Here is a 27387-nt window from a genome sequence, read left to right as displayed (position 1 = left end):
CAAGTTATCATTTCCACCACAATTAGGAAGATGGGTGATGGAGTGAGGGAACCACGGCCCTGACTGCAGACTTCAGGACTACCGCCTCAGCCGGGTGCCAACAGAAAGTGTGCCCTATGCCTTGCCTCTCAACACCCATACCTTGTGCCAAAAGCTGGGGCCCTGGCATTGCTTCCACTGGAGAAACAAAGGCCTTTCCAACTTGCTGCAGAGGCACTGATTCCACTCAGTTCACTGTACCTGGGTTCATGTGCGTGGTGGAAGCCAGGTTAAATGTAGAACCCATGTGGAAAGAAAGTCTGAGAAATGTAGTCTTCCCTTTTCCTAAATCTAACATAGACAAAAACATATTAGAAGGGGTTTGAAATCATACTATCTGCCATACATGATGTAGTGGACATTTGTCACTATTTTTGTCTGTTTGGCAGAATCCCCTATAATACTATACTTCATCAATTCTAGGATATATTTCACCAATACTGGATTTCACCAATTCTAGGATGTGCGTTGTTTTTTCACAGTTAAACAATTCTGAAATCAGGTGTTCCTGACCCTTAAGGCACCTTAGATTCCCCCCATTTCAGGGATGTACAAACAAAGGGGAAAATAAATGCTCAGTAAGTGTTGGCTATTACAATTATTAACTTCATCTCAAAAAAAAAAGGGGGAAATTAATGGCAGCTGTAACATTTTAAAGTTAGTTGAGCATTTCATTATGGTTAGAAACTGGATGGATAGATAACTTATTTTTGTGATGCTCATATAGAGCTATCTGTACATTTTATATCTGTAATTTGCAAATACAAAATCCCAACTATCAACATCTGCGTGATAGTTGGTAAATCAAATCCTCAACAACATAGCAAGAACACAGTCTATTCTGAGGCTGAAAACAGAATTCTGAGTTAAAGTATAGGCAATGCTTAGGAAAAAATTACAAACAGCAGCATGGAACACTTGTTACCTGCTGATTATGTTAATTTAAATTTTTATAAAAGACCCCACATCAGCTGGGAATTAAATAAATAAATGTGGACATAATTAATATGCAAAACTTTGCTGTTACTCTTTAATTAAAATGCAGAAATTTTGATTTCTTCCAAAGAAAGAAATAGTATCTTCCAAAGAAAGATGCTATACTGGGAGAACAAGGCATATATTTAATACAGTGAGGAATAAATCATACTTAATCATAGTTAAGTTTTAGTTAACTCTTAACTATTTTAAGAGTTATTGTTAACAATTCTGGATGGGATCTTTAGGGGTTAACACTATCTTTTGTTGGTTCATGAACCAGCCCCTGTACATGGAGGGCAAGGAGAGACTGAAGAAAGAGGCAGACTACTCCAGATTGGTATGTGGCAGGTTTAATAAGCAAGGGAATTTGCAAACAAGGCTAAACCTGGTGGCCACAAGGTGAGATCTCCACCCCCCGGCCCGCCAGAATTTTAAAAGTATATATAGAGGTCTTAACTGTGTTCAGTCACATATACCGTACAGATGGTCTCAAATAACACATTGCTCTCTCAAGGCTGCATCCTTGAAACAGCTCTGGCTATGGGAATGGTGAGTGGAAGTTACATGAGTGGAATATACATTAGAAGGACAGGGAAACGGGTGAGAAACCTCTAATTGCCTAGGTCCAGATTGAGAATCAATCGGTGGCCATGTCCTCTTGATGAACTCCTCCAACATTTTTCAAAATGTAAATCTTTAAGAAAACTGCTTCGTTTACATATTCATTTAAATTACTTGAATCAGATTAACTCTATCTGAGCCTCCAGCATTTTAAAAGGTAAAATAGACACTGGGCTTTGTGTTCTGCATAAGCAAACACAGTGCTCAGGACCACATAAAAGACCTCTAATTGAACTCACAATCAGGATCGAATGCCTTTAATAGGTATTGAGCACCTGGATTTTCCTTATCAGAGCACTTACTAAGCTGTTGTGTAATCATCTCTCTCCACCCAGAGGGCAAGCATCATCTCAGTTTTGTTATTTTTTCCATCTCCAGTACCTGGCCCAGTATATGCTCAATAAACATTTATTGAATAAATTGTCCAGAAAATGAATTGTTGAGCAATAGTCCCATGAAAAGAAACATCCCAAGAGTATTTAAATTCAAAGTAGTCCGGACAATCTCTCTCAAGTCTTGGCATAGTATCTTCCTCCAGGGAAGGAGGCAAAATTACAAATTACAAAATTACAAAGTAGCTGAGTTTCTCTTTATAGGAAAATCCCTTCTTTAAGTTTATATATATATATATATATATATATATATATAAAACTTATAAAGAAGGGATATATATATATATCTCACTGTGAAATACAGCATACGTATATAAAATAGGAAAGAAATATATTACAGTTTAATATGAATATGTCACTTAGGACTCAGGTCACAAAATAGAACATTTCTAGGACCTCCATACCCCTCTACACGCCCAACTCACCTCCTGCAACACCTGCCAGTCACCATGCCTTCCATTTCCTCTCCAAGTAACCAAGGTCATTATTGTCCTAACTGTTATGGGAATATTTTTCACTTGTTCAACCATCTATGTTCAAATCCCTAAACTATATGGTTTGATTTAATTCCTTTAAATAGCGAGTTTCCTTGGTTCCTCAAGATTAAGTTATGGTTTATATTTTTCAAGAATATTTCATGTCTAGTGAGCAAAAAAAGGAATGCATATGTAGCACTGGATAACAAGAAAATGTCTTTCCTTATATCACACAGATAAAATAAAGTTTTACAAACACTGGCCATTTTCATATTAGGAAAAGAACAAGAGAATAAAAATAATTCACAGCGACATGTTTATTTAAGCCTTAGCTAAGCTTTCATTTACAAACAAATAGTTTTTGGGAAAAAGATCACAAGACAATATTTTCAAGTGTCATACCATCCACATAAAAATTAAACTTGCAGAATTTACAAATTAATATTCTGAGCAGACAGATAAATTATACATCCTTTTGCAAAATTCAATCTACAATATTTAAAAATTCATAGTTACAACATAAGACATTCTCTCTTTACAATCTACCTATTTACATAGCTTTCCTCACTGCAGGTGACATAGTTCTCATCATAGCTACCAAGGTTTGCAAACATAGTACATTTAAAATGTATTTAGCAGCACATAAAAAATTAGATAAAAAGGGAAAGAAATACTACTATTAAATAAAAATGAAATTAAAGGGTGATAAAAGAAACAACTCCATAGGAAAATAGATCAAAATATATTTCTGTTAGGACATCAAAAATGTTTCCCATCACAGAATGTATGCACAGCACTAATAAAACAATTTAACAGCATTTTAGTCCTGAGCACAGAATATAGCACAGCTGCAAAACTTTGGTCAATACAAGTAAATATCGACATCTAACACAATCTGTTTAACCTTCTTTGTTAGTAGATTAAAGTTAGTTCCATTTTATGAAAAATCACCATCAGTAATATTCTCATATCTTTTTTCCATTACATTAAAAGAGCTTTTAAATTTGGGAGCCCTCTGTAGACTGATATAAATACCAGACAAACCAATGTTTGATTAACATTCCCAATATGTTTCAAGTATGTAAATCATCTGAACAGACTATATGAATGAGTTAACAATGGGTTGCTTTGTATTCCAAGTGTATTTTCTGTCACAAAAGCAGACATGTTGTACTTCAAATAATTTGAAGATGTTCTTTATAGCCAGGCATAAAAATCCAGCCACTATATAAGTGCAAATCAAGCAGCATATCAATTATAGGTTATATATGCATTGGTAGATATTAAAATTAAGCACATAGGATAGTACACAATTTTATTAGAATACCATTTATATTCAGCAGTTGGATTCAGATATATTTTCCAGTTAATTCCATTCACAAGTTTTTGCCTAATAAATGCAGGACAACATTTTCCATAAAGAACATAGAGTATAATCACAGTATTCAGTTTATGACTAACTTCATTCATGTTTAATTACTGGCAATATCTTCCACTGGATCTCCTGTGTCAAAGAGCTGACCATCTTGCAAATTTCGAGTCTTCCAAATTCTCACAGTTCGATCACTACACAATAATAAATTAAAAATGAACATGTGAAAAGAGGTGGAAAGATAAAGAAGTAGTTTGTAGAATTACTTATCATGGAAACATTTTCTGAAAAGATCTCTAATAGATGTAAGTAAAAATATACATTGTCCCATAGGTATACCAAACAGGTACCCATAATAATGAAATTAAAAATAGTTCATATTATCAAGGGCCTACTATGTGCCAGGTATTGTTACTATGTTCCCCTCACATACACTAATGCATTTAATTCTCTTTACATATCATAAGATATAGATAATGCTATTCTCCCCTATTTATTGATGAGCAAATTGAGGTCCAAAGAAGTTAATTAATTTGCCCAAGATCGGGCTTCCCTGGTGGTCCAGCGGTTGACTCCACCCTTCCACTGCAGGGAGCGTAGGTTTGATCCCTGGTCGGGGAAGTTCCGCATGTCTCAAGGTGCGGCCAAAAAATATATATATATATTGCCGAAGATCACAAAGTAAGTGATAGTGCCAAGATTTGAAACCAGGCAGTCTGGCTCCATGTCTTAAAGACTTTACTAATATGACATGGTCAGAGGTCTTCAGGCATAAGAGCCCACAGTAAGATCACAGTGAGGGGGCCAGGGCAGGAATTCCAGGGAGTTGGTGAATCTGTTGATATTCAGGAAGAATTATGTTCAGGTAAGCCCACAGAAAAAGCAGGAGGCTACTAAGAAGTAGTCTAACATTCTGCCTATCATAGAACATAGACAATTCAAAGCTTTTCTGAGAAAACTTATTTTTATTCACTTAACATGTGGGTTCTGGGGACTAGTCATTAGACAATCACATTTCTTACCATGTCTCTCATGGCTCTAAAAAGAGAGTGTTGCTTTTCTCCCATTTCCTAACAAACCCAAAGCCAAAAAGAACGAGTTACCATAGAATTGTATAGTTAAAAAGTATTTCAAAGATTATGTAGTCCATTTCGAGGATAAAGAAAGTTTAGTGACTTGTTCAATGTAACATAGTAGAGTACAGAGCTGAGCCTAGAATCCAGGCTTTCTAATTTTTAATCAACAATCTTCTCATCCCTAAGAGTTCTTACCACAAGGTAAAAAAAAATCACTTTTTTTCTTTTCCTTTTTTTTTTTGTATCTACATGAGACGATGGATGCTAACTAAGCTTATTGTGATAATCATTTCATTATATATTTAAGTCAAATCATTATGCTGTATACCTTAAACTTACACAGTGCTGTATGTCAATTATATCTCAATAAAACTGGAGGGAAATAATAATCTCTCCCTATCCCACACAGCACATGTAACTGAAAACAGAAGGGGATATGTTCACACATTCACCCATTTATCCATTCATTTATACAACCATCCATTCAACAAATGTTTCTTGGGAACTTGCAGTGTTCTAGGCATTATTCTAGGTGCTCGGGATCAATTAAAAATAAACAAATAAATAAAAAACACAATCCTAGGCCTTTGTAGATCATATATTCTAGCAAAAGGAGACAGACAATAAAACTTAATAAATAATTAAATTATAAAGTTTATTAGAAAGTAATAAATGTTATAGAGAAATTAAAGAGTATGGCAAAGGGGATCAGGATCAGGAGTGGTAGTTGATAAGAGAGATCACAATTTTAAATAAAATGGCAAGGTTATTCTTATCGAGAAAGAAAGACATTAGAAGAAGATCAGGATCTCTGAAGGCACTTTGGGCAAATGTCCTAAGGATGGAGTGAGCCTGATATGTTCAAGAATCAGCAAAGATGTTATTGGTGTTTTAAGAGAAGGAGCACACCAGAGGGTACTAGAAGGTAAGGTGAGAGATAAATGCTCAAAGGGTCAGATCAAGTAACGGCCTCTACTTTAGATAAAATGGATGATCAATGCAAGGTTTTGAGCAGAGAAGGAACAAGATCTGACTTGTATTTTTTAAAAATTACTCTGGTGTCTGTATTGAGAATAGACTACACATGGGCAACGGACCTTGTTTAGGAGGCTACTGTAGTAATCCAAGAGCTGAAGGTGACTAGGGTCAGAGAGGCAGCAAAAGGCATGGTGAGAAGTGATCAGATTTTAGATATAATTTAAAGGTAGAACACCAACAGAGTTTGCTGATGCATTGGATATGGAGTGTGAGAGAAAGAGAGGAATGAAGGTTTCTAAACTAAGCAACAGAGAAGACAGACAAGCCATCAACTGAGATGGAGAAGGCTTTAGGATAAGCAGGTTTCTTAGGAAGGTCAGGAGTTCAGTTTTGGACATATGAAGCCTAAGATGAACAAACTTACACTACTAGTCATGACAGAGTAACCTGTGCCAGGTTAGTGCTCCTGTTGTAAACAAAGTGAAAACTTGACAGAATATATGGAACAACTATTTTCAGAAACTGGGCAATAGGTAGTTCAGGCCTGTAATCCCTGAGAAAAGGGAAACAGAGAAGGTGAGCTCTGTGATGGCCCTGGCTCTCAGTCTGGCAGCACTTTCCAGACTACAGCAATGTGGGAAACCAAGCAGAAAAATCACAGAATCAGAGTTGAAGAGATCGTAATAAAAACCTGGTAAGTGTGAAATAGTTGGAATTTGTAGAACCAGATAGAGAAGAGGAGAGAGCTATGCAAAAAGAACTATGGAGCTATAGGAAAAGAATTCCATCAATCTACATAGGGGTCCCCTAATGCTTTTGACTGAAGGCTAAGTTGCACATGAGTAGAATCAGACTATAAGGCCACACCAAAAAACTACTAGTGAGTATAAGTCAAACAAATCCCAGAGTTCACAAAGCGCTGTGAGATGTTCAGGTTCTGACCAGTGGAGAACAGCATCAAACATTCAAGACATTCAATAGAAATCCAAGAAGAGTTAAAAACAAGTCTCAAAAATATGAGCTGAACCACAAGTAACTTATGTGCCTGACAAACAAAGCCCAATACTCTTTAAAGGAATACAACAAAATCCAGATACTCAAAACACAATACTATAATTAATGTTCAACATTCTATAAAATGTTACTTGACATAAATGCAGAAAAAATAAGACCCATAATCATAAGAAAAATCAATCAGTGACGTCAGATCCAGAAATCAGATATGATAGAATTACTTATAAAGGACTTTGAATTATAAAGTCCCACCTATAAAATAGGGATTATAATAATACTCACCTTCTAGAGTTCTTATGAAGACTAAATGAGTAAAAGCCTGAAAACACTTAGGACAATGCCTGGTAGATACTAAACCCTATACAAACACTCGTTAGATAACAAATAAGTAGCACTAATTTGAAAATAGGCCTTCTGATTTTATTGGCGATTTTCCTGATTTTATGTTACATGGTAAATACATCTGCATCTGATGCTCCATGGGTAAACTGAGAAAAATTTCAATTCTTCAAAAATAAAACTGTATCATGGAAGAAAAGTATTATATCATACCTCACCGACCAGACCTCAGTGATACATAATACTTTTATAGTCTTATCTTGTGTGTCCCACAGCTTTGAGGGATATTAATTTATTTCCCATAAATTGTCAAGGACAAAACAAATTTCCAAGGGAACAAATAAAAGTGATGACTCTTAAGAAAGTATGCATCTTGGAAATAGCATCAATGAAGCACCAAAGGTAAACACCTTAGAAAAACACAAAAGAAATTGGCTTTGATGTACTTTAGAGATGAGAGAAAGTAAATCTAAATGAGAAGAGGGATTCAATGGAAACAGTACAAATAATAAGAGACACCAGAGAAATATAGCAGAGGTTTCAAAATAAAATCAGGGTAATCGTGCATTTAGGACAGACGAATCAAGCAGTTGGTCAAATTAAGTAACATAATTGGTACACAAATGACATAGGGAGATTTTCAAGATATTCATGAGAAATTACATTTTATTTGATTGAGATGAACACCTCACATTACAGTTAGTATATATGCTTTCCTTTTCAAAGTACTTATATACATATTATGTCACTTTTATGGTCACATCTCTACACCTCCTTCAAACATCTTCTTAAATGTCACTTTTTCAGTAAGGCCTTCACTGATCACTCTATTGTGTAACCCCTGCCCCCCAGTGATGCTCTCATCCCCCTTCCCTGCTTTATTTTTCTCCATAGCACCTCTCACCATGTAACATATTTTACTTATTTATTTTCTTTTCTCCTCCTTAGAATGAAACTACGGTTTGTATCTACTTTGTTCACTTCTCTATTCCCAAGGGTCCGGAACAGTGCCTGGCACATAGGAGATTCATCATGAATAAGCAAATGAGCAAATAAATTAATCAATCCAGTCATCTTAACAGGGAAGTAGATATTATTACTATGTACTTAAACTTTAAAGGAGGTAGAAGATGCACAAAGTTTTTTTTTTTTAAATGAAATGGTCTAAATTTGAAGAATGACAAGTTTGTTGCCTTTCTGGAAAAAAACTTTTAGAAACTAGTCAGTTATGAATGATTTTTTAAAAATTAAAATCACCAGGGGAAGATCTGGCAGAAGACTTCTTAGTCTAATCAGAGAGCCGATATAGGAGTAACACTATTACCATGTAACCAGGGGAGCCCAAACTCAGTGCCCACAGTGTTTCTCAGAAAATATAAATAAGACATCATAAATAGACATTAGAATAACTGTAATAAAAGGATTCATATATTCTACATTTCCAGATATTTACAACTTACAGGATTTATTAAATCTGAATACAAGTAAACAATATAGAGAAAGATCACATAGCAGAAACTTACTCAGCTGCAGTAAAAATGTGGGTGGAATTAACACATATGGCATTGATAGGACTCTCATGACCTTTCATCTCTCCAACTGGCACAAAGGTATCTATGTTCCAGAGTTTCAGAATGCCCCCTCTGCAGCCACTGAGCAAAACTGGGTGGCCTGGCATCACTCCAAGGGCACAGACCCAATCCTTATGTGCATTTGGAACTTGCTGAGAAAAAAAAGAAAAATCGGCAGTTTAAGGGGAGTAGTCCAAACTGACATTTTCATACCAAAATAAGTTACAAAAGTTTTTATTGACAAAATTCAAAATTTGGAACATTGAATTGGCCTGGAAACCATAAAAATCATTTTCTATGAAGTCACTCTTCATGATTTAAAGAAATAAATCTGTAATTTGCTCCTAAATTTGCCTCACTAGTTATCATCAGTGTTATCAGTATTAAAGGCCTAGAATGTTAAAAAAGAAAAATCTATAGAATCTAAAACACCTGGAAAGTATACAGAATTTTTCAAACATCACTTTCTCTTCAAAGGAGTAACTATTTCACCTTTCTCCAAAATGTATCTCACGCAACTAGTTTGAAAACTACAACCTGGTGTGTAGACTATAAGGATTGTCTCATAAAATCACTGCCTTAAATTTTGGAAGAGAACATAGAGGCCTAAAGCTTTTTGTTGAAGGCTGGAGCTAACCTATATATTTCACAATGAGTAAACAATAATTATAAGCTCAGACTATATACCATATTTTATGCATAAATATATTTATATACATAACATAAAAGTCACATCCAAGAATGTATATCTATAAAAGAAAAGCTTTTGAGTGCAATATATGCATCTGTTGCCAGGTTTTTGCTATTAACGTTCATGCTACTTGTTCATTTTGTTTTCATCTGGTTGTAAGCAGGAAAGTAGGAATAATTGCAATACATACACACGCATACATTTATATGGAAAAGCCTGAAATTGAGTACAATTTTATCTGTTAACTAACTTCTTCCTCTCGGAATTAGGAAAAGCCACCAATGTTTGATTGTATTGACAGGACACTTCAATCCAACTATCATTCTATAGGAAATGAGAGAACCACCACTGTTGAATGTATGAAAATGAGATGAGGAATCATTTAGACTGCTTTGACCTTAGTGAAACTTGGTACTCTTTGGAATATGTGTACATAAAACAAAAACAAAATGAGAAACTGACTGCTTTACTCCAAGACTGATTTCATTTAGTAAACACAAGCATGGTGCTATCCCAGATCTTCCAACTCTTATCAGAGTCTATTCCCCTTTTATTTAGGAGATATCATTAAAAGTTGAATGTTGCCCTTTTCATAATTAGTAACTCTGGTGGGTGATGATGAAACACTCTTTAAGAGGAAGCCCTGTTTGATACCATCCCTAAACAATGAAAATCTACATAGAGGCTCTTCACGTTCTTATATAGAATACTGGTGACTTTGAAATACCCACTCCATCCCATGAAAAGGTTTTGCATTACCTGTAGAAGGTCTTTTTGAGCTAAATCCCATTTCTTGATTCCATTATCTCTGGAACCACTAAATAGGTTATCCCCTTGTATGGTTAATGCTTCAATGCCATCATAATGAGGGGGCTCGAAATTGTGGGTGGGACTCACAGCTCCAAGAGCCCCTTCAGTTACATCAAACATCTAAATAAAAGCAGAAAGGAAGCAGTCATCCGATTTATCTTACAAATAAGCACCTATATGCATTCATTCATAGAAACACACACACGTATATTAACCAGATATGATTTGTTTTATTTTACTAAGGTAACTAAAATAACCTGCTATGAATGACTCAGGATGAACCTGAGCCCTATCTTCACACTACTTTTGCTTACATGTCACATGTTTACATGTCTGTAAGCTCTTAAGAAAGGCAACCAATTTTCTCATGTGTGAGTGTACAAACGATATGTTAAATAATAAAAATGCTACATATCAATCCAGTTGAAATTCAAATAAATGATATGATTGTTATTTAAACACTATTAGGTAGCTCTGCAATCTTGGTGGTCATCTCAAATTCTCCAAAGCTGCTATTCAAAGCCTTTCACTCCCCTCAGTTGCTCTCATCTCTCTTAACTGTTGAACTTGTGATTTCCTAAAAAGGTTAGTATGACCAAAAATAAACTTTCTGGACCATCCTCCCAGTTACAAAAGTTTTCTTTTATTCTCAAACATTCTCTTACCCTTCCCTTCTTTTCAGATGCTAAAGTGTACCTACTTTTTCCCAAGGTTCACATCTTTGATCTGATTCACCAATTGCTACCACTTCACTCTTCACACTTTCCCTCTCCACTGAGCCCATTTCCTGAGCATATAAACATGCTCAAGTCTACCAAATATAAAATCCTCTCACCTTAACCATTCTATTGTCAAGTCACTAACCGATTTCTCATCTCTTAATCAAAGTTTCTAAAAAATAGTACTTATACTCTTCCTATCTCTCTTTATTACTGTTTCCTCTTTTTTATTCCCATTGGTTCTTATAGGATTCCCCAAGGCTGAGTCATATCAACCCCTCTCCTTTGGCCATGTCAACTACTCTAACTCCTTAACCATCTGCTTCTATTTGAACAGCTCTGAAACATACATGTCTAGTCATAACTTATCTTGAGCTCTGGACTTGCCTTTCAAATGGCCTGCTGGACTACATGAGAAGGTCCTCTATTAGCATCTCAAATTTAACATCTCCAGAATCAAACTATGCTTCTCTCTTCATCTTATCTGCTACTTGCATAAAATGTGAAGACTTTAACATGTTCAGCATTAAAGGTGGTGATGATGAGACTTAAGCATTAGTTGGATGACTGAGCCAAAAAAATCTTTAAAATCCCTCCCAACCTATCTTCTATGAAAAGTGAGAATACATGTTTAAATAATAAGACAACACAACCAGGAACCGAGTGAGGAAAAGATCAGGAAGAAAAAGCAAAGGTTAGAAATGAGAAAAAAGAAAACTGATTTAGAGAAAAGGGTCCCAGGTGCATCTCAATACTTCTAATCTATCATTTAATAGGAGAATGTAATTAAACAACTTTATTATACACACTCTGATATAATGATCCTTGGAGCCAGTGATGATTAAATCTTGTCCACTAGAAATCTGATCTACAGTAAGACACATAACAGGGCCTAGGTGTCCCGTTAACTTTCCTGTGGACTGAAACCTTTAAAAAGAGAGAAAAATAATTTTGTTTGAAAATATTTCTTAGCATGTTGAGCCTAAGCCTCAGCAAAAATAATCAACAGTCTTTGCTAAAACTGTTCTTTTTGATTTAACTCCACCTCTATGCAACTCTGTTCAAATTAAGAGTAAAAATAATGGCCAAAGTAATCAATTCTCTGATGGAAGTGTGAGGAGTCCTAAATAAGTTATTCCAAAGCAACTAATATCATTCAGGTAGTTAAAAAAAAAAAAAAATCAAAACTCCAAAAACTTGCTAAAGGCTAATTTTAACTCTAACCTAAGTCCAGGTAAACCTTAATCTGTTAAATTCTCAACATGATATAGACATATGATTGATGTTATTAGGGCCAATTTGAAATTTGATTAAAACAACTATGTCACTGATATAACTAGAAAATAACAATATGAAGAAAGTAAAATTATTTTACTACACTAACATATATTCTCACATATACACATATATGTACACCCATCATATATACACATACATGTATGCACACATATGTGTATATACATGCATGTCAGAAAATAGGTAGTCCATTTCATCAATTATTACAAAGACATGAAAATGACCAGGAATATATCTGACTGGTAGAAGAACATGTGATGCCCATTGTCAGGGGGTGACAATGAACCTTTGTTTCATAGTCCTACCTCAAATCAAGCTGCTGGAATACAGAGGTGTATTTGCCCTCTAGAATATTATTATTTCTTGTAACTCTTTTCTTAGTTACTTTGTTAAGATGAATCTGTATTTAATCAGGTTGCTGAAATCAAGCAACTTGAAAAAGGATCTAACTTTTCAGCAGAAAAGAATGTAAAGATTTTCAAAAGCTGGTATCTTTTCTGCCTCATGTCATGACTTTGAGTATCTTCCTTCATGGTACTACAACTACAAATCAAGTTTAATGTCTTCAAGAATAAACCCAGTCCTCATCTCGTTCCTAATTTTCTTAAACAAGCACTGTTTTCAATTTTCTACTTTTTTTTTCTAAAACTGTTCTCAGGACTGTGTTTCTTATTTCTCTTTCTCTCTCATTTATTTATCTATAAATTATGCTTATAATACTTTCTCAGTCATGCATTAAAATGTTACAAGTTATAACCAATTTTCCTCAGAATTTCTAAAATAAATTTCCCTTTGATTTACTACTGACAAAGCCCTTCTAGATGGGATTATTAACTGAATTACCTATATTACCTGAATTACAAACTTTACTCAGAATCTTGTAATTGCCTTTTAATGGCCTTTATCCTCCATTACAAGATGAGTTCTAAGAAGATGGACACCAAATTTGTCTTGCTCAGTCTTTATCCCCAGTACCTTACCACAAGTGTTGGTATAGTGCTTGCCATAATTGATATTGAATAAACATTTATTAACTAATAAATAAATATTCCCTTGCTGCCAAATTTTTAAGAACTAGAAAAGAAGCTAAAATAAACACTCAAATGAAGGATAAAAGCTTTATACTTCACGGCAAAAAGAAATCAAATCAAAGATGTAATGCCTTATATTTCAATTTATCATTTTTCTCTTTGTACTCACTTCATCTTCTTAATACTTCATCATATATATGTGTATATATATATAATTCTATATTTATAAAAATCCTGTGAATATTTACGCTTAAAGTTATATGGTTTGTAAACTGAAAATTTTGAGATAATGATGCATAAGTGATGTTACAAAAAATAATTCTTTCAAAGGTACTGATGCAACTAGCATGAGAATCTTGTTCTCTTCCTGGTAAACAACACAACTTATAGACAAATGTTAAGAAAGGCTATTTTCCTTCATATATTTTTTTCCCAGCAATGGAGATTAAAAGAAAGGAAAATTGTGAGTTTGCTAACGAGGACATAGACGTTCAGCGGTGCTGAATCAAACAGAAAAGTCTAGGTTTTTATATTAACTTCTGGGGTTATACAAATTAGATTTCACACACACTAATGCTATTAATGTGTGTATAATGCTATTAATGTATTAATGCTATTAATAATTTGCCATATACAGGAAGTACATTTTCTTTAAAATTCTACCTTTTAAGATCCCACATTCTGACAGCATTTCCAGAAGCTGCATAGAGAAAGGTGCCAGTTGGGTTCAGTGCAATTTGATTGACTTGGTTTTCCCCAGAAGGAATAGTAACTGTCCGGCTGGTGGTGGCAGAACAAGCATCTCCAAGAGTAACTTGACCTGAAGACCTTAACAGAGACAAAGTAAAGCAAAATAAGTCACATTTCTGGACAAGAGTTAGTCTTAGAATTCCTTACATTCCTAGGAAACTGGCTGTAGACAACAAGAAGATCTGTGTTCTTTGGTCACTGTATGCACTGTGCCTAGCACAACACCTCATACACACTAATAAATAAACATTTTGATAGATAAATGAATGAAGAAAACAAGATGACATGGCTTAAAACTCTTAATTTGCAAGTTATTATAACACTAGGAATTCTGGGCCCTGTTAGAGATGACTTAAATATGATTCAGAAAAGATTAGATGACAAAGACAAAAACTCAACAAATGATACAGTGTCACAAAATTAATTCATTTTCCTGCAGTTTCCAGAAGTTCCCTGAGGAACAAGCCTACCAGTATTCCTTTCATATATAAGATTTGCCCTTATGAATTAAAGACACTAAGGACTTTTTATTTTCAGTTTTTGTTTATTTTAACCCAATCATATAAGGATTACTTACTATATGCGAAAGACTTAAATATGATTTATTTCTATTTCCTCAGCTAAATTCTAAATGGTAAGTATATTTTTAAATTTTGAAACATTTTATTAGCAAACTTCTAAAATACCAAGTTATAATCAATCTTTTCAAATTTGATTTTAATGAGTCAACTGGATTGGTAAATTTCTAACATAAGATACAGTGTTTTTTTTCTACAAAATTCTCCACAAGAGACCTGTATTCAGTACAGTAAATAATTAGTAATTCTCAAAATATAAAATAGCACTTAAATATTAATAATCCTCACTCTACAAATTAGTAAAAATTAACCATTCCTATGCTCCCTTCTCTTATTTAAACCAACAGAGTTCACCTTAATTTTAATTATGTAAAACAGTTCATCAATCTTATGGCAAAAAGGATCACTATTTGCTCTATATTTTAAAGACATATGATAACAGATGTAGAAAACAAATTCATCCTCCAATTGTCCAACATAACCTACAGTTATTAAATATAGGCTAGCACCAAAGCAGTGTAAGTCTTAAAAAAACTCCTCAATTAATTAGCATGTATTATTCAATACATGCTAATTAAATTTTGCAAGTACTTCTTAACAGTCTATAATGGTGATTTCAGCCATTTTCTAAATAGTGGTACTCATTTGAAGCAAGTAATGTAAATCATTTAACTACATCAATTAATGAATACTATGAAAATTTAATTCCTTAGTTATTTGGGAGGGAGGAAATATGAAATGTGTATTTAGTCACAGATCAAATATGACTTCTCCTTTCCTGTTTAATATTGAGCTATTGTATTTTATTTTCTCAACAGTTTTTTTTCACCTTATTTTATCTGTGTTCTTATTATAAACACTTTGATATTCTTTGCAAGTGGATAGGTATAAATAAACAAGAATGCATAAATAGGCCTATCTTTTCTTACATTTTGTAAACAAGAACTATTTGCCCCTTATGCTATTTGTCTTTAAGTTACTTACGTTAGCGTTCGAATGCACTTTGCTGAATCTCTGATATCCCACACCTTAATATAAGATGTTGACACAGTGAAGACCAAACTTGTATAATTACAGTATTTTACAGATACTACATTGTTGTGATGACCTCCCAGTGACATTATCTCCTGCCCAGTCACCAGATTCCATACTTTACAAGTACGATCTAAAAACAAACAAATAAAAAAGAGGAAATACTGTCAATATGAGCTAAATTAGATTCTCTTAACAATAACAATTTCTCTTCTATGAGAAAAAAAATGAGATAAGAAAACAGTAATTATTTAATTAACTTGCAGCAGGCATCCTAACTCTATCCTTGACACTTTTCAGCAGGTTGAAGGGCAAAGTAGGTATAAAGGATTAGATGAAAGCCAGGATATCTGGTGTATGCATTATGTGGTATTAAAAAATAATTATACAAAATTTTGAAATAGACATATCAAGAGAATCTTGTTTCAAATTGCTCCTGAATTTAAAATGGCAATCCCAAATCAGCCTCTTTGAGACATTTTGCTTTGATCACTCTTTTACATACTCACCACACTCCACATGTAGGAATACACACACCTTTCTTTTCCAGGGGTCACTGATTGATTTCATTTTTGACCCAAAAACATAATCATAAAACTATTCTATTTTTTTTGACATGCTAAATATCTAATTATCCTGGACTAATAAATTTAATTTGAATCATTAGAAAATTCTTTTACAGAGCAAATTTTTTAAATTGGGGAATTACTTGCCATTATTCACAATTCACAAGTTCTAGCTAGACTTTCCCCTCACCTTGTAACATCCCTAAATGCTAAAAAGCTTTGACTAGCTTCCCAAATTCCTGTACATGCTTCCTTCTCACTTTTCTAACCTCACTGTCCACCACTGCCGCTAAATATACTCTACTTTTCAATCCAACTGAATTTAGTTTCCAAACCCACTTCTACCTCCAAGTCTCTGCTTACACTGTTCTCTAATCTTGGTTGCCCATTCTTACCTGTCAAATCCAAACAATACTGTAAGGTTCATCCTAAATGCCTCCTTATCAAAGCCTTCCTTATTTTTCACAATTTAGCATAATCTCTCCCTTTTCTGAAACCTCGAAACTCTTGGTCTATAACTCTTCAAATCGTTTACAGTTAATTTCTAGTTGCCTGCAATTTCACCAAAGGGGTTAAGAGTGCAGGTCTGGAGATGAGTAGACCTAGGTTTCTAATCCTGGCTCTTTCACTTACTAGTTAAGTTTATCTGGGAAAATTATTTAATTTCTTGAATCTTCAGCTTCTTCATCTGTAAAATTAGGATGCAACATGTATTTCATTGGGTTTATTGTGAGAATTAAATGAGATAAAATTTGCATAGTCTCTGACATAGAGTAAGTGCTCAAGAAATGGTGGTTGCTACCCATCTTATTCTCTTTACCACACTGTACACTGTAATGGCCTTTTGTAGATTTTTATATAGCCTGCATTACTAAGCTCAGTGCTTTGTATGTATTAGATGCTCAATTACCAAAAGGAGATGTATTCCCTCACCATTCTATTCATCTAACATCAACACAAGTTTTACTTTCTTCCCAACCATGCAATGATTTTATATTTTATGTAATTCAGGAGTTGAATGAGATTATCTCTCAGATTCTTATGTGTCTTAAGCAGTTTGACATTTTTAAAAACATGTTAAAATGTAATCATTAAAAAAAAATATGTTAAATATCCACATGACACAACTACTAGCACCTTTTGATCCAGTGAAGAGGAGATCATCAGTAGAATCCACACAGAGCACAGCTTTTGTATGCCCTTCAGCTATGTGAATACACTGAAGTGGAGAAGCTCTGATTCCTTTCAAAGCTGGAAATGGGTTGATTATGCCCCTGAGGTGGGGGAAAAAAATAAGATTTACTTTAGTAGCTATATCATGAAACTACTTTTTATTTTTTTCTTTGGCTTTAAGAAGTCTTTCTAAATAATTAGTATTGTAATAAAATCCAGATTGCTCCCTTGTCTCTTTTTTAAGCAAAAGGACAGAGACAAAGCATGAAATTATAATAGTAGTGTTGGAGTGCATCAACTAATTAGGCATCAGCTAGCAGGTGCATTCTGCAAAGAGCAAAGTCATGATAAATTGGATTTTCTTATTAACAATTTCATCTCTTCAAAATTTAATGAAGTAATATTGGGAGCTCTTCAAATATAGTGAATTATGAAAAATGAGAAAGCATAAATGATGGATAACTGGAAGGTGTGACTATCAGCCTGGAATGAGACTCTATGTCAAAAAAGACATTCTAAAGAAAGTATAATACATACCACCTAAAATACTAAGGAAGCAAATTTCAAACAAATTTGAATAAATACAAGAATGACTGCATAGCCTGAAATTCTAAAGGGAGAATGGCTCAAAAATAACAAAAACTTTTAAAACTCTAACAATCTCAAAGACGATTTTTAAAAAAGAGTAAGATTTTAAAAGAATAGTGATGCTCTTTAGGGAGATTTCTCATAATTTTAATATTTCTGGAATTTCTGCTTTATGCCACTGGACTATGAACTATGAAAATATAAAATTTATCAAAACACTGTCCCTATCCCAAAGGAGGTTAAGACAGGATCTGAACTGAAATAATTGTATTGGGAAGACTAAAAATGAGAGTGAATTAAGAAATGATAAATATATAAGTTGGATGTATCTTTTCTCAGAGCAGGAAGAAAAATTATGTTGAAATATGTCCATTATATAAGACAGATGGCATAATGTTAGGACAGATTCAGCAATAAAACAAAGCTGTCTGTTTCCATCTTCCTGATGAAGGAGAACAACCTTTAAGATGCGAGGGACAGAAATAATTAAGAAGAAATGTAAGCCCAAGATACATTAGATCTGACAATGAAGAGTTATTCAGTGAGTTCAAGTATTTCTGTTTTTAAATCATTAGATCACAGGGTTGTGAAAGTATATACCATTGCAGAGGCAAAATCATTGTTGGTATACTAAGAGGATCAATAAAGGGGATAAAACATGTAGACCCAATTTTCCAGAAAGGAGAAAAAAAAGTGGATTTCAGAAATTACAGATGAGTAAAACTTCTTGTTGAGTCTCAAAGAGGAAAATATTAAACAAATAATTACAAACACTTAAATGCTCATCAGTAAGAGATAACATCTCACAGGGGAAGGTCCTTGTAGAATTAATAGGCAGGAAATTAGGGGAATGTCATATTCACAATATATGTTGATTCCAATAAAGTCCATACAAAAAGCTTTTCAAATGATATCCCTATGGACATGGTGGGTAAGTATGAAACTGTTGTAGTAAGGTAGTTCCATCAATGGCTGAAGAGTCACCCCTAAAGAGTCAATGTTCCTCTCAGTCTGGAAAAAGGTCTTCAATATCTAGTCAGTCTTTCCCCAGAACTCAAGACAGATATGGCATGTTTATTAAATTGATATATTAAAGAGCTGCATTGTCTAGAAAAATTACCCAAAAAAATCCATTTAAGTATGTACTTAGCACTAAAATATTCATTGGATAAAATTTAAACATAAAATTTAAGTTGAAGATAGAACAGAACGCTCCAAGTAGGAAAGGAGCTTAATTAGACTTTAAAAGCTAAAGAAATTTGTTTATTGAATACAAGATCAATGGATCAACAATTTATGATTCTTCTACCAACACTTTCAATGACATGTGCAACAGAAGTAAGTATTTCAGGAGAAAGAAAGCAATAGAGCTACTATATTCTGCCAAGGCCACATCTGGAATGAGGCTGAGTTCCAGTTGCCACATTTTAAAAACAGCTTTGAAAAATCAGAGATTTTCCAAAACAGTGGAAGCAGAAAGAAGGATCTGCAGACTATATCATATTAGGAACAGATGAATCTAAAACTATTGAGCTGATAAGAGAACCTTCATCGGAGAGAGCATACAAAAGCACAGTTAAATAGCTGAATATTTAAAGAGCTGGCACATACACACAAAAAAGGTATACTGGATTAAATCTAGCATAGCTCAAGAGGGCTGATGACAGACCAATGAATAAAAACTTAAAGGAGGTAAATTAGGCTTAGGATTTAAAAAAAAAAACTTTATTTTTGGGATTTAGTTATAATGATTTCAAAAAGTGAAGGGAGTTCCCCATTACCAGAAATAAGACCAGGAATTGTTACCACCTGGGTGTATAATTACAAAATCCAAAGTATTATTTGCATTCACACATCAATTTGAGATTCTTGAAATTAATGCTCAGTAACTTGTTGGCAATGTAAGAACTTAACCAGATTAAAACTGAAATGGTAGCAAAACCTCCTCAAAAGTCTAAAACTGTCATTTTGAAATCCTATCACTATTATGTGGGGTTTATAGCTATGAACTGAAGTCATCAAATTATAACTATTGCTTCAAATGTTGAAAAGTTATGATCTAATGCATAGTCAATTGCTGCTCTTCTAAAACATTAAATATATATGTATGTATATTCTAACAACCTGATTATAAAGAAAAGAATTAATGTTAATAACCTAAGAGCTGTTTTGATCTGCATTTAATGACACAAATCATCCTAAGAAAAAAGCTAAACAGTACCCTTGGTTATTTAGCACTTGGTTATTTAGCACTATGTCTCCAAAAGAGTTCCTTCCTTCAGATTACTATCTTTATCCTAAGAATCTATTAATGTTTCCTGATGATATAATGTGCAACACAATTCTGTCATGTCAAAGGTTGTAATATTACAAAAGTGAATATTTGCCTCCAGTAACTTATGTATGGCATAGCCCTAGAGACCAGGATGTCTCTTTTTCATTCTTATGTGTTTTATTTATTCAGATTTCTGAAGAAAAATAATTTCAACATTAAATATAGCATCATATTTATTAGATACTGAAAGATACTCTCAAATATTCAGAATGTTAGAGTTAATATTTTATAGAGATTACCTTATACAAAAGGTAACAGAAAAAGTACAGAAATTGGAAACATAAACCCATGGTATTTCTTTCTCTATTAAAATTAATCTATCCACATTCTGAAGTATATAAATCAACTTTAAAATAGTTTAAGTTAAGTTTAAATATTGCAAACTTATACAACAGATCTGATGTGAAGGGAAAAAATGCTTATTTCTGATCCATGCAAAACCAGTAAAGTCTTGTAATACTGTGAATAAGATTAATTTCCTCTCCCTTCCCCTGCCTACCTTCTGGAGGATCTACTGATGATCAGGAAAATGGCCATAAAACATGGGAAAGAAGTGCAAAGAGAGAGGAGACAAACTGATTAGTGGGAAGAGGAAATGAAAGGAAAAAAAAGAAATTAGGGGTCCAAAAAACCCATAAACATGAAAAAAATGCCACATTGTTATTTGAAAAACAGCATCTACCAGTTAAAACAATTTATTATGTTTTTAAAATTCTTTTACTTTCTGTATCTTTCTATATTTTAGGTACCATAGCATCCTTTTTTCCCCTAGTATACCTTTTTTTAAAATCACAAATCCTGCCATAAACTTTTTATTTAAAATCGATAAATCAACATGAAAAAATACCTTATTCACTTCCCATGCCTTGAGGTGGAAAAACCCATTGAGGAGCAAACCTTTACATTAATTTTCAAAGAACTTAATTTCTTTAAAGAAAAGTTTTAGGTTATAGACAGAATACAAATAGCACAAATTTTAATGCTATCATATAAAAAAGTTTACCACTACTTTGAAAGGTATGATCACAAAAATATATTAAAATTAATGTTTAAAAACATCAGTGCATTTATATGGTTTACAAGTTATGAATGCAACAAAAATGAGATTTGTTTAAAGTGTCTAGGAAGGCATTTTAGAACATCAATGAAATGCCAGAACGTAGGAAAGAAAGTACCTGTGTACCTCCGACAGAGAGGAATCACTTTCATCAGACCTACAGTGAAAGAGTTAGAATTATGAGGGAAAAGAATACAGATGTCAACAGGTAAAGACACTGAGATTGAACTGATTCAACAGTATGAATAACAGAAATACAGCAAACATTTCCTTTACAGTGCCCTGCTTTTCTATTTGCACTGGATATCAGCAAATTCAGTGACAGCTAAATTAGTTAAAATTTTGTGCTTATGTTTTCTACCAAGATTTGGGGGGAAAAACTTTCTATTACTGATCCACAGAACCCATCTATCCTCACTTTCTAAAATGTAGGCCCTGAAGAGGAAAAACATCAAGCAAGTGAAATACATCACTTCAAGACTCTATTTAATTTGACTAGTACTAGAAAAAATTTTCAGTTTCAGTAGTCATTAATGAACTTTATTCCTCTTGATAATTACTTTAGATTTAGACTCTCATGTGGAAGTTGCACAAATACATTATATGTTTGCATGGAAAGCAAATCATTCAAAATTTAATAACCTTTGTGTTGGTTTTTTTTTTTTTTGCAGTACGCGGGCCTCTCACCGCCACAGCCTCTCCTGTGCGGAGCACAGGCTCCGGATGCACAGGCTCAGCGGTCGTGGCTCACGGGCCCAGCCGCTCTGCGGCATGTGGGATCTTCCCGGACCGGGGCACGAACCCGTGTTCCCTGCATCGGCAGGTGGACTCTCAACCACTGCGCCACCAGGGAAGCCCCAACCTGTGATTTTAATTCATCTCAAAAACATGGAGCTCTTCTGATTAGGCAGTCCCTCAGTAATAGTTGGGAGGTTTTACTGGGATTTTAAATACAGGTGAGCCACTCCTGTCAGCCTTAACCGGAAACCTCCAGGACTGACAATAAGTCTGGTTATCGTGAAAATCTATTTAGCTTGTATTATTATACAATATCCTTGGGAAGAATGAGGATAGAGTGAGTGCTGGCATATTATGTAATCAGAAACAATGTGTGGGACCTACTTCTAGCTGGTGAAATATGCTAGACTCAAAAAGGAGCCCAAAGAAAGTCATTAAAAAGGTAGGTGAGTTTTTTGAAAGTGTAGTCAGTTATTCCAAGTTTTAGTTTATAGAGACTACAACAGAGTCAAATGATTGGTAGGTAGCTCATAAACTATTTCAGTAAAAAGTATGGAACTATAATTAGATTGTCAAGATTATCAAAAGACCAAGAGAAAAATTTTATGACTGTGAATGCAAGGGAGACAAAATTTAGTAATTCTTCATCATTGCTAGTGAAAATGGACTTCCTAAAGACATTCTTAATGTTCTTCTACTCTTTCTCAATTAAATGAGAGGTATGATTTAACAATGTTCAAGAGTCTTTTTTAAAATATATTAAAAAAAAATACCTATCTAGATCATTTGAAAGGACATGTCATCTGATTAAACTATATTAAAACCTAATTTTAATATAGTTTAATCTAACTGATTAAACTATATTAAAATCTAATCAAAAATGTTATCCATAAATTAAGTAGATTAAAGAATCTTTCAAAATGATGGTGTGTCTCTCTAAGTCTATAGAGCCATTTAGCATGATCTAAACATGCCAGACAGATCTTAAACAATACCCTGTAAATTTCAGAAATCGTTGATATATACAGGGAGATTATAGCATAGAAAACAAAGAACTGGTGTGGGATACTGAATATCAAGTACATATACTATCCAAAATGTTATCATTCAAAATCAAAGCAGACAAGTCAGTTAATAAACACCTTATGGCAACACTGTTAGTATGAAATTCTTGCAAGAGAGATTCTGGCTCAGTGTGGGAATATTTTTTCACTTCAAATTTAATGAAAATTATATTTTCCATACCCCTCCAACTTCTCTTCCCCAACAACCCACCCTGAGTTCTACCCCCTCCACCCATAAAGGTACTCTTCTATCCCAAGAATACAATTACTCAAGTTTTGTGGTGGATTTGTAGAACAACCAAATGATAACAACATGTTACACATATGGCAATGCTTTTGTAAGCTGTTATATCCACCAAAGGTAAAATAATTTGCCTCTTTTCAATGCAGGCTGTCTGGATTAGAGGCTTTTATAGGCTCAATGAAGCTGAAAAATCCCAAGAAATTTAACTTCAAGTGGTCTCAAAGATTTTTCAATTCCAATTTACTTGTAGAAGAAAAGGTAAGACAAGTGCTCAGTATAGCAATGCAAATCTATAGCAGGGAATAATGTTCAGCAGGAAAATTAATTTCTCTAATTTTGTCTATATGGTTCATTTCCCATTGGAAAAACACATGAAATATGGCAAGAGTTCACAAGTCAGACTCCATCTCCCACACAGAGAGAAGGCTAAATGTTTTCTACAGACTGTATTGAAAGGTTCAGAATATTATAATGAATAATTGGGGCTCTTTTACATAATGACTTACTTATCCTGCTGAACTGATGTGTTTCCCTGAGAAACAGTAAGACGATTAAAAACATTCAGTTCATTACGGGGCCGGCTTGGTGGGGAAGAAGGAGGTGAAAGACTAGCCTCTGAGGTTCCAGAATCTGAGCTACAAGAAAAAAAGAACATTAAATAGGTGGCTTTAATTGGCTTTGATTTGTTAGAAATGTTGTAAGAAACATGTTTTTTTATAAAAGCTTTTCATTATACAATTCCTTCCTTGCTTCCTTTCTTCCTCTGTTCCTTTTTTATAAGATAAAATGCACTCTGAACAATTTAATTAAAAATTTTTTCCACTGATATTGGCTCGGTACTTTGTGACAGCCTGGAGGGGTGGGATAGGGAGGGTGGGAGGGAGGGAGACGCAAGAGGGAAGACATATGGGAACATATGTATAACTGATTCACTTTGTTATAAAGCAGAAACTAACACACCATTGTAAAGCAATTATACCCCAATAAAGATGTTAAAAAAAAAAAAAATTTTTTTTCCACTGAATCTTGTTACATTGGCCACAAGATGGCACTAAAGAAAAAGTTCTGTCTGCTAAAATCTAAAGTCAGTATAAATAAAGCAAGCCTAATTTAAAATTATACAATTTTAGAGTTGAGAGCAAGTTGTTCACTTTATAGATGAGGAGACAGACCCTGAGAGTTTAAGAGGAATTTGCCTATTCAATTGATTCATTCATTTATTTTTAAATTACTTATTTGCTCCATCCCCTATCTCCTACTTATTCTTAAGACATTCGATTCAGTAGAAACAGGTAAATTACATCTTTAAATACAGGAAACAAGGATGATTAGAAGAGCAACCTCCATGACATTCACGTCAGCTAAACCAGTGGTCAAAGTAGAGAGTGTGCATGGTGGTACAAGGGAGGAGGATGGTATAAGATCATCCACTTGGGTACAGAAAATATATGAAAACTTCTTTCATAATTATTTTTATGTTAAAGAAATTGTCTTTACCAATACTTAAATATAGATTAGCATTGATATTCCTACTCAAGAGCATGTCAGAGATCTACCTGCTATATGCAGCTCCTTAGGAGACCTGAGGGAGATCTCAGTGTGCCACAGGGTAGAAAGGTAACAGTGGCTCTAACCCATTTATAACTTTCTGTGTGTTGTGGTGTTGCAATTTACAAATGTCCACGTAAGTGGACCATCAGATTATATTGTGTACTATTAAGTAAACTAACCCTCACAAAACACACAAATAGCTTTTAAACTATTTCAACGAAAAAAACAATTAAGGATAATACCAATTTAAACATAAAAGAACAGCAAGAAAATGGCACAAGTCACACATCTTCTAACACTAGATTTTTGTTAACCATTTTAAAGAGGTGAAATCAATGTCAGTTTTATCAGATGACAGTCAAAATTAATTTCAAAACTTTCTAGAAGACTATCTGTAGTTTTAATAAACTTCTCCTGAAAGGTATATTAACTCCAAAATGATATGCACAAATAATTGAAAAATAAATCAGACTATATGAATGGGGACAAGTGCTCAAATTTATTTACAAGTATGTGTTAACAAGAAAGTTAGACTACTTATACAAGCCAACAGCACACTTGATTGTCTTGATTAGTCAAATCAGTCACAATCCCAGAGTCAGTCTGAATATGGAAAATAATTTCACTATTGTGCTTTAGCATCTAAGTGCATCAGACATTTTATACAATCTAGTAGATAAAAAGCATGGGTAACTTACTGTTTTTGTTCCTTGGCCTTTGATTTTTCCCCTTTCTCATATGCCTTTCTCCTTGTTACAGGGGAAGGCTCTGGTAACTTTTTTTCTGCTACAGATGACTGTCTGGAACTAAGAGAGAGAAAGGTTCTATAATCATCTAATTTTAAATATATACATATAACTTTGGCAGATACTCAACCTAAATATTTAATAGATTAATAACTGGAACTTGAGAAAGATTATTTGGAAATAAGAAGTAGAACTAGGACAGGAAAATATCACATGAGTTATTTTAATTAATGGGAGCTTGATAACTATATATTTAATTTTTAAATTGGCAATTTTGTCAAATACATACATGCCCATTATCTTTGAATGTAAACATCAATGCTATACTGCCAAACAGCTAAAATAATTTTTTAATTTTAAACATTAAGTGTTTAAGTTTGATTAGAATTGCTTCAGTTGAAGAAAAATTGTCTTTATAGTCTTGCAAGAACAAAAATATTAGAATATCAGAATATGAGAAACAATGAGACTTAATGAATTAATACTTACACAGTCACAAAAGAATACTACAGGTAATCACAAAAAACTACAATCATTTTACTTAACTAGTATTTAAGTATTAGTTAGCTATATCTATTTTAGTACTAAAAATATTTTTGTTTTATTATAGACTTTAAATGTTCAATAGTGGCTATGTAATTAATAATTTAAGACTATGATTGTTGTGTACAGTGGTAATGAATTTTAATTGAAAAAACTGAATTTTTTGCTATCCTTGACTAGCTTTATTAATAAGGAAAAAAACCACTAAGGAATTAGCAAGCAGGATCCCCAGAATGGGCTTACAGTGATTCTTATTTGAAAGTGAAAACTAAATATAATTAAACTTCACGTGCCTGATTTTTCTAATTAGAGGAAATCACATTTTAGAAGTTCTGCATCATTTAAATCATAAGGCCCACTTGAGTAAATTCTTTTACTTTATGCAATGGAAGTCATGTAGTAATGGGATATAAGAGTTACTGCACCAAGCACATGACCAACTTTTAAATTTGTACAGAATTACACAAACATCTTAATTTATGAAAACTTAGATAGTAAGTCATGTGAAGAGACAGTGTCTAAAAGACATTTTCTACAACCTGTCATGAATGATACATTTTTAAAATGAAAAACAAACGGGCAAAAGGAAGGTATTACCTGAATTCTGGATTCCAGGTCATAGATTTAGTCTTGAAGTTCCAAAAGTCTCTATTCATCTGATAGACTAAATGCTGAACACATAGGAGTCTCTAAAATCTGTTCTCAGTTCTATATCACTACCTTCACCAAAAGCAATTCTTCCACTGTTATCTTACCAAAAAAGCACTGAAGCCATAAGCTATACTGGTTAGCAATCTCTAAGAGCAAATCTAATAGTTAATTACATAAGTCACCTCAAGCACATGCAAGATAATTCTGTCATTAAAATTAATTTTGGAACTAAAGGTAGCAGATGGGCTTACTGAATGGAAGACAGTGAAAATATCTTTATAAGATGAAGAAAGTTATGGGGAACAGATGTTCAAATTAGGGTGGGGAGTATGACATACAGAGTCATATAGTATGAACCATTTTTTGGG

General features: G+C 33.6%; 1 protein-coding gene across 10 annotated transcripts in view; it reads right to left on the bottom strand.

Moving 5' to 3' along the window:
• Positions 1–2805: 2805 nt before the first annotated feature.
• KIF21A (kinesin family member 21A) overlaps positions 2806–27387 on the bottom strand; it is a 157072-nt gene continuing 132490 nt past the window's right edge. For 2 of the 10 annotated variants that reach the window (XM_027093531.1, XM_027093534.1), the window contains 11 exons: positions 25778–25885; positions 24035–24163; positions 21601–21639; positions 20925–20936; positions 17467–17603; positions 15716–15896; positions 14067–14231; positions 11886–12003; positions 10307–10477; positions 8809–9008; positions 2806–4072 (listed from right to left, as the gene is read on the bottom strand). In XM_027093531.1, coding sequence (XP_026949332.1) covers positions 3979–4072; positions 8809–9008; positions 10307–10477; positions 11886–12003; positions 14067–14231; positions 15716–15896; positions 17467–17603; positions 20925–20936; positions 21601–21639; positions 24035–24163; positions 25778–25885 — 1354 coding nt within the window. In that variant the 3' untranslated portion in view covers positions 2806–3978. Of the gene's footprint in view, positions 4073–8808; positions 9009–10306; positions 10478–11885; positions 12004–14066; positions 14232–15715; positions 15897–17466; positions 17604–20924; positions 20940–21600; positions 21640–24034; positions 24164–25777; positions 25886–27387 lie in introns of those variants that run through there. The other 8 variants (XM_027093530.1, XM_027093533.1, XM_027093532.1 and 5 more) reach the window with 5 other exon arrangements.

Source organism: Aethalodelphis obliquidens, unplaced genomic scaffold, assembly GCF_003676395.1.
Source record: "Aethalodelphis obliquidens isolate GAN/ISIS:26980383/991018 unplaced genomic scaffold, ASM367639v1 scaffold84, whole genome shotgun sequence".
Classification (NCBI taxonomy): Eukaryota; Metazoa; Chordata; class Mammalia; order Artiodactyla; family Delphinidae; genus Aethalodelphis; species Aethalodelphis obliquidens.
Note: the sequence above shows the minus strand (reverse complement) of the source record. Positions and strands in the feature narration are given on the sequence as shown.